This window comes from Gossypium arboreum, chromosome 11, assembly GCF_025698485.1.
Source record: "Gossypium arboreum isolate Shixiya-1 chromosome 11, ASM2569848v2, whole genome shotgun sequence".
NCBI lineage: Eukaryota > Viridiplantae > Streptophyta > Magnoliopsida > Malvales > Malvaceae > Gossypium > Gossypium arboreum.
Window position 1 is genome coordinate 123,414,273 of NC_069080.1, and position 7,896 is coordinate 123,422,168.

Consider the following 7,896-nt stretch of genomic DNA (forward strand, 5'->3'; position numbering starts at 1 on the left):
TTTGGCTAAATGGATTGCTAGAAGAATTGGGAGCAAACTTGATCAAGCCATCCAAGTTATTTTACGACAGTAAAGCAGCTTTGCAAATTGCAGCTAATCCTGTTTTCCATGAACGCACCAAACATTTTGAGATAGACTGCCACTTCATTCGAGAGAAGATACAAGAAGGGCTGATTCAAACTGAACATGTTGCTTCTGAAGAACAGTTGGTTGACGTGTTGACCAAAGCTCTGGGAATTCAGCAACATGGTTATTTGGTTACCAAGTTAGGAGTTAAAGATGTCTTTCAATCTTCAACTTGAGGGTGAGTGTTATGATTAGGATTTGTTACTTAGTTAGAAGTTTGTTAGCAGTTAGTTCAATTATTTTTCTTGTATATAAACAGATGTAATAGCGTTTACTCTTTTTAATTTTTGAGAAGTATTCTTCAAATTCCATTTCTTAACATTTTTGACGAGTGCTATGCATAACAATGAAAACAAGGGTGAGAAGAGTGAGTCTTCCCTAGGTGCTTAAAGCCAATCATGTTCAATTAAAGAAATTGAAGCAAATATGAAACCAGGTGAAGTTGACATAGAAAGTTCTGTCAAAGATGAAAAGGATGGAACCTTGGAAAACATCAGTGATCCTTTACTGGTCGGTGAATGTCAAAATGTGCCAACGTTAACTGCAGTTGCAGATAAAGAAGATGTTGAGAAGCTCAAATATGAAGAAAAACAGGATGCCGAGGTTACTGAGAATCGATATTCGATAGGAAAATCGAAAGTATTGGTCACAGATGATGTCAAGAGCAACCGAAGTCTCAAAGATAGAGGCGAAGGCAGTAAGACTCGCGATCTTTTAACACTTGGACTTGAGCTTGAAGCTCGGATTTGCAGGCTTGAAAAACACTTTGCTAAGCTGAAGAAATAAAGATTTTTGCAACAAAAACTGGTTTTATTTGCACAAATGCTATAGATTCGGTAGATTGTCTAATGCTAGTTCTTGCAGCATATACTGATGAATCATTTCTTTACAACTTTTTCTTGCATCTGATCCCAGAATTGTGTCACTAAGTTTTTTTGAGACACCAGCTAGTATCCTAGTTGTTAACTTTTGTTAATGGTGGGGACAAATAGGTAGAAAAGGTTGAACATCTAAACCAAAATGTAAAGCTTATTATGCAATAGAGAATGAAAAAAAAAAAACACTATTTGAACATTAATTGATTCTGTTCCTTTATTCTTCTGATCTTTGCTACACGTGCTTCTTCCTTTTAGAGTGATACTCAACACTATCAAAATTAGCAAACGGCAGGATTCATAACTCAACCACTACTATTCTACGAAATTACACAAATAGTACTGCATTTTAACAAGTGAATATCATTTCTTTAGTAGTGATCATCTTTTAATTAAGTCGTTTGACTTGCTTCCAGCCTTCTACATTGTCCAATGTCCATTTTCTGTTTTAAGCAGCCTGTATCATAAACATCCTTAATCTCTTATTCAAGTCAAACACGAATATTTTAAGAAAAATAAAGAACTAGGATAATGAGTCAACTAAATTAGTTTACAATGGACAAGTGTTACTATCCTAAGTCATAATCCTTAAAGAAAATTTTGGGGTCAGTTTATCATTTGTAGTTGGCTCATGAAATCAGTTTTTGGAACTGACCTGACAAGTGGAAAGATGAGAATAGAATGGAATGGAAATACAAGGAAAGAAAAGCTCATAATAGGAAAAAAAAAAACCATTTTGACTCAAGAAATTTCTGATAATGAGAAAAGTAATCAACAAATGGGAAAAATATCTGTTAGCTTCTATGTTTAGCAAATGTGATGTAAAGTTATTTTTGGCTATCTGATTCCATGGAGTTTGGACAAGAGAAGAAGGAAAACAAAAAAAAAAAAAAATCATGAGACATTGTTCCTTGTGTCCTCCTGAGGAACCAAATAGATTTTGGTTACCTTCAGGAGTTAGGTTCCTTCCAATAGCTCAGCTGTTATTTGATTCAAGAATTTTGGTTGTCATCCTTACAAAAGGAAGACCAAAATGAACTGTTTTTCATGTTTCATGTCGGAGGAGACACTAACAAGAAGGTCATTACAGAAGAGCATCAAGGAATATCATGACACAAGAGTCTTGGCTTCGTTTGCCAATGTTTCCTTCAACAGTGGTACATTGTTTTACCCTATAAAGCGTTTTAAATAGCAGTCATGTCATATTTATCGTAATTGCAGATGTAATAGATGTTTTTCGCTGTAAATACCTTAGATTTATATATTTCTTGTGTCAAAATGGTTCCCATGATAGATGCTAGCTATTGCATACCATGATCGGCTTCATTTCTGATATCCTTGGTCACCTTGTTTGGCCTTATAGAATTCGGGTGAGTATCAACAAGAGTATGTATCCTTATATTTAGAAGGTCATACATCTCTTACATCCGTATCAAAAATGTGTTGAATATAACTATCGAACATAATCGTAATATTCATGATTGAACTGTTTTTGACAGATAACAGCAAAAAGAGACTCATAGGCCAAGAAATAACAAAAGGGGGCAAAGGCAATGTAATTTTCAGATACCGTGAGATATGCACAGCCACTAACAACTTCAACCCTCGCAATCAAATTGGTGAAGGTGGCTTTGGTAGAGTCTATAAAGGACTTATTGAAAACTCAAATAAAGTACAACATTGAATCTTATCTCTTTTTTCTGTGTTATTCCGTTTTAGATACGAGTGTCGAGTATTCTTAACATGTTTTTTCGAATTTTTTTACGTATTTGGAGGATCATACTTTCATGCTATTGTTCGATCATACTCAGGTTGTTGCTGTGAAGCAGCTTGATAAGAATGGATATCAAGGGAACAGAGAATTCCTGGTTGAGCTATTGATGTTGGTTCTACTTAAACATCCTAACCTTGTTGAATTGGTTGGATATTGCATAGAAGGGGATCAAAGGATTTTGGTCTATGAATACATGGCTAATGGCTCCTTGGAGGATCATCTTATAGGTATGCTCGCATTTTCCGGTTTTCTTTTATAGATATTGAAACTCGAACGGATCGGATTAAGGTTCGGGTACTTGAGTTGTTTGTAAATATATGTCTTTCAGATTTACCTCCAAACAAGATGCCATTGGATTGGAATACTAGAATCAAAATCGCGGTAGGAGCGGCTAAAGGCCTTGAATACATGCATGAAATAGCTAATCCTCAAGTGATATACCGAGACTTTAAAACATCAAACATATTACTAGACCAGGATTTCAATCCAAAGCTCTCTGATTTCGGACTTGCAAAGGTCAGTCCATCCGGAGATAATTCCCATGTATTCACCAGTGTTATCGGAACCTACGGATACTGTGCACCTGAATATATACAAATCGGCCAGATATCGACGAAATCCGATGTTTACAGCTTTGGGGTCGTGTTTTTGGAGCTCATCACAGGAAGAAGAGCGGTAGACAATTCAAGACCACCACGAGAAAGGAATCTTGTTTCTTGGGTAAGTATTGAATGTTTTAATCTGGAAGTTCGTTTCTTCCCACTCATATCTCTCGGCTTCTAACTCGGTTAGCACCGATTGTATCCTGTTTTATGAAGGCAAAACCTTTATTGAATCACAGAAAGAAGTTCGTATTATTGGCTGATCCATTGCTGGATGGAGATTATCCCATTAAGGGTCTCCACCACGCACTTACGGTTGCGGCAATGTGTCTGCAGGAAGAACCGTCCCTTCGGCCATTGATGAGTTACGTCGTAAGGTCCCTCGAGTGCTTAATTAAATACAATGAACCAGCAGAAGGGAAGAATATAAAGCATTATCAAATGGTGGACGAATCTAACTGCATCGTATAATATATTATTTATATATATATGAACGAAGTTGGATTCTTTTTCTTTTCTAATATTTATGTTTAACATTTGCATTCAAAGCATCTAAAAATATGAATATAAAAATATAATTCTTTCAATCAAATATATAAACTTAAAACTTTAAATAAAAAATACAATTTTGAGCATAAATTATAAAAAATATAAAAATTACATGTATAAAATTTGGTAATAATATAAATATTTTTAAGTGAAATTTCAATATTTGAGTTTAAATGAGAAAATTAGTGTTAATCCAATTTAGTTCAATTTTATCCTAAAAAAAATTTAGCTCAAATTTATATTTAATCAAAATTTAATAATTATGGTATATGTGGAAAAGAAAATTAGTATTTGATTAAAAATGATTAAATATATTAATTATGGAATCTTGGAGCCTGCACACTACCAAATTCCAATGTGTTAGTTTCTTTATCATCCTTTTCCCTCTCACTACCCTAACGCAGCCGACATACTTTGGAAAACCCGACCCAACAAATATTCGGTCCCTAACTCAACTCTGAAGCCGCTCCATTCCCAGGTTTGATGAGCTTCACTCTCGTAAATGTTTCTGTTCTGAAATTTTTGTTTGCATTTTTAATGATTTCTTTTTTTTGCTTCTTAAAAGGTAAAACTTTTTTGCCTGATTTTGAGTTGTTTAATCTGATGAAATATGAGATTTTGAGACTTGGGTTTTTTTAAATGAGTGATTTTGGAACCTAGGTTGATGTTGAAACCGCTTAATTCCTTTTGTTTTGATCATATTTCGTAATTTCTTGTTAGCTGCTACTTATACTCTGTTCTTTAAAATATGTTCTATAAGTTCTAGGCTTAAATCAACTGAATGCGTTTTTTTTTTTTAATGTTATTCAGTTTGAATCTACAGATATGGGTTGAATTGAAAGTAAAAGATCTCCTAAGATAAATTGAGAATCCTCTGTTAGCCTAGTTTGTTTGGGACTTTTGTTTTTGTGCCATTTTTACATCTACATAACCCTCTTGAGAAGGACGTTATACATCTAAAACTCTCTCCAACTACTGAGTTGGCACTTACGGAGCTTTCTATCCGAATGATCGATACTCTTGACTGATTTTTTTTTTTTTTTGAAATGCATTACATGTGTGATCACTTCAAGTCGTGTAACCAACAAAATATTGGATTCCAGTCCCATAGTCTTGTTGATGCTCAAATACGGGTTTGGTGGTTGATAGTGGTTCACCCAGAGGCCAAGAGCCGCAGGTGGTCTTCTAAGACATTGAGGGAGAGGAGCTCTTCAATTTCCATGGCTTTCTTGTGTTGAGAGAATGAGGGGAAATGAAAATGAATTTTTGAAAAAGTATAGCATTGAGAGATACAACAAGTCTCTAACCCTCACCTACTATTTGTCTCTTATATTTGGCTTCTTAAAGGAAACGAAAATGAATTTTTGAAAAAGTATAGCATTGAGAGATTTGAGTAGTTAAGTCTTAGGAGTAGACTGAAATCTTGTGCTCAGTTTAGGTGGTAATGATGAATTCGAGTTTCGATGTATTTGTTGCTATGTTTATTTTCAACAAACTTTTGTATGTGAATCTTTGGTTCTTCTTTTAACATAAAGAATCATGTAGATTCTATGCCGGGATCTTATTCTTATTTTATTTTAATACGTTATATCTTCTTATCCTTGCTCGAACTTGTATTTGAGAATTTACATCTTCTTCCTCTTGTTGTGCAGATATTGTAATTCACTGCTTTCAAAAGCATCGAAATGTCAACTGGCCCTGGGCTCGAGTCTCTTGTAGATCGTAAGCTTACTCTGATTACCCCCTTGTTTCTTGAGTGTTTTAAGCATAGCATCTAAAAGGCAAACAAACAGTTGGGCTGATTACACATTTGACTTTCTATCACCTATCTGTTCCTTGTAGTCTTGATTGGCATTCTCATTATATACCCTCTCTAAATCATTTCCTTCATGTGCAGAGACTATCTCGGTCATTACCAATGACGGACGTAACATAGTGGTATGTTGAGGAATACTTGCTAGTTGCTAAACAATTTTTAGTCTTGAGAATCTTTTTTCATTTGCCTAAGTTCAGATTCTCTTATTTTCAATGAGATCCTAACCAACACCATTGCTCCTCTGCTTTCTCTTCTCTGAAATGTACAGGGAGTTTTAAAAGGCTTTGATCAGGCTACAAATATCATTCTCGATGAATCTCATGAACGCGTATACTCCACCAAGGTTTGTGTCACATTTAACAACTTTCATTTTTATTTTTTTTACTATTTGTTCCTTTAATCACTAGGCACCTAGTTTATTGCAGAAGTAAATGGTTTATTATTTTTATCATAATACATTTGTGGAGTATTAATCTATTTACCATAAACAACTTCTTTATCTTCCTTTGATCCTTTTTCTCTCATTTATTAATCTTCACCCCGATTATGTTTCTTGAACTCAGAAAAGGGTATGTGTTCAACACGGATATGCTAATAAATTTAAAATTTCTACATATATTTGGAGGATATGCTTGGGTACATATATCCAAACCCTAAACCCTAAACATAATACAATCTAAACATTTTGTACAGCTTTCTTTTTTTTAATTCTAAGTTGAAATTTGCAGGAAGGTGTTCAGCAACTTGTGTTGGGCTTGTACATAATAAGAGGTGACAACATGTAAGATACCATTCAGCATCCTTTTCTATTCATTATTCCATATATCATCGCTATTATAAACTAACCTATATTACCCCGTCTTGGAGTTGAATATCATATAAAAATGTGTCCAATATGGATATGCCATTCTTCTTTTTTTCCATATAATTGAGAGATCATATCTTCATTATCCATATTCGAATCTATCAGACATAAATGTTGAATACGGATATTTAGGAAAACTAAGAGTCCGGATAATGGTAAATGTTGGTAGTAGAAGTCAGATTGTATTTTGGCTCCTATACTAAAAAAATAGGCAAATTAGTCCCTGTACATTAGACCAAAAGGCAAACTAATCATTTTATTAAAATTCCATCTATTTTTACTGTTAAAAACGAGTCTTTGTATGTCAACATAAAGTAGTGTGTCATGTCATGTGTCACCGATTATTCTATCAGTCATGTAGTTTTTAATAATACAAAGGGAGGAAATTTTTAAAAGAAAGTACCGATTTGCTCTTTGGCCTAACGTATAGGGACTAATTTGCCTATTTTTTAGTAGTGGGTGCAAAATGCTATCTAACTCTTAATACACACAGGGGTTTCCATAGTACTTTTACCTTTAGATAACATAAATTATAAACTGTTGTCCTTTAATTATTGCAGAAGTGTTGTTGGTGAACTGGATGAAGAGCTGGATTCTGCACTCGACTTGTCGAACCTGAGAGCACATCCTTTGAAGCCAGTTATCCATTGATTGAACTGCTAAAAGTTGTAGAGTTATTTTTAAGGACAGCTTGTTGGATTAAATACCTTAAAAGAACCGAAATGTAATGAATGATAATATCAATGTGTATTAAGTTTTGGATGCATTTCTATGTTATATTTTGTATGCCATTTGTTTTCCTTTAAGCCTTCTGGTATAAGATGATGCTAAAAGAACTCATCACCATCATCAATGGCAGCCGCATTTTGATGATAACGACCAGAATCTGATGATCCCCCCACAGTCTCCAATGAACTGACTGGAGAATCAGCATCATTGGTTAACAACACAGGCGCTCTGCAAATGGGGCATTAGAGTAGAGTGAGGGTGAAGCCACATATCAATGCATTCAATGTGGAAACCATGGCCGCACTCGGGCAAGTTCCTTGCAACATCATTATACTCGAACGGACTTAAACACGTGACACAGCCTAAGTTGTGTAATCATACTTCTTGACGTTATGTTCATTCAGTTTGAAAATGAACAAGGGGATAGAAGAAATGGGAGGGATCGAGACCCTCGGAAGGGGAGGAGGTGGAGGCATTGTTGTCGAAGGAGAATGCGTTGAAATGGCGGAAGCAATCGTGGGGGAAGACGTGAAAAAAGAATGCAACAAGAAATTTAAGAA

At 34.8% G+C, this 7,896-nt stretch overlaps 2 protein-coding genes across 4 annotated transcripts; both read left to right on the top strand.

Annotated features, from left to right (window-relative positions):
* Nucleotides 1–1,864: 1,864 nt before the first annotated feature.
* Nucleotides 1,865–3,963, top strand: LOC108477922 (probable serine/threonine-protein kinase PBL23). The gene is made up of 5 exons (XM_017780388.2): nucleotides 1,865–2,158; nucleotides 2,501–2,673; nucleotides 2,813–3,002; nucleotides 3,104–3,495; nucleotides 3,594–3,963. The coding sequence occupies exons 1-5, from the start codon at nucleotides 2,035–2,037 to the stop codon at nucleotides 3,846–3,848; spliced, it is 1,134 nt and encodes a 377-aa protein (XP_017635877.1). The 5' UTR covers nucleotides 1,865–2,034; the 3' UTR covers nucleotides 3,849–3,963.
* Nucleotides 3,964–4,232: 269 nt separating this feature from the next.
* On the top strand, nucleotides 4,233–7,373 carry LOC108478324 (sm-like protein LSM8). Of its 3 annotated transcripts, XM_017780775.2 has the most exons (7): nucleotides 4,233–4,404; nucleotides 5,579–5,648; nucleotides 5,824–5,864; nucleotides 6,011–6,085; nucleotides 6,306–6,378; nucleotides 6,471–6,523; nucleotides 7,168–7,373. In XM_017780775.2, exons 2-6 carry the CDS (start codon nucleotides 5,612–5,614, stop codon nucleotides 6,515–6,517), a joined length of 273 nt encoding a protein of 90 aa, XP_017636264.1. In that variant the 5' UTR covers nucleotides 4,233–4,404; nucleotides 5,579–5,611; the 3' UTR covers nucleotides 6,518–6,523; nucleotides 7,168–7,373. The 3 variants fall into 3 exon arrangements, with proteins under 3 accessions (XP_017636264.1, XP_017636262.1, XP_052876913.1); XM_017780773.2 differs by lacking the exon at nucleotides 6,306–6,378; XM_053020953.1 differs by lacking the exon at nucleotides 4,233–4,404.
* The last annotated feature ends 523 nt before the right edge of the window (nucleotides 7,374–7,896 follow it).

What these genes read in the sequence shown, in the direction of transcription:
- LOC108477922 (XM_017780388.2), top strand. Translation starts at nt 2,035, where the DNA reads ATGAACTGTTTTTCATGTTTCATGTCGGAGGAGACACTAACAAGAAGG. An exon ending in CAATGTTTCCTTCAACAGTG is followed by an intron (nt 2,159 to 2,500) that starts GTACATTGTTTT and finishes TGTTTTTGACAG; the next exon opens with ATAACAGCAAAAAGAGACTC. An exon ending in TTATTGAAAACTCAAATAAA is followed by an intron (nt 2,674 to 2,812) that starts GTACAACATTGA and finishes GATCATACTCAG; the next exon opens with GTTGTTGCTGTGAAGCAGCT.
- LOC108478324 (XM_017780773.2), top strand. Translation starts at nt 5,612, where the DNA reads ATGTCAACTGGCCCTGGGCTCGAGTCTCTTGTAGATC. An exon ending in GCTCGAGTCTCTTGTAGATC is followed by an intron (nt 5,649 to 5,823) that starts GTAAGCTTACTC and finishes CTTCATGTGCAG; the next exon opens with AGACTATCTCGGTCATTACC. An exon ending in AACGCGTATACTCCACCAAG is followed by an intron (nt 6,086 to 6,470) that starts GTTTGTGTCACA and finishes TGAAATTTGCAG; the next exon opens with GAAGGTGTTCAGCAACTTGT.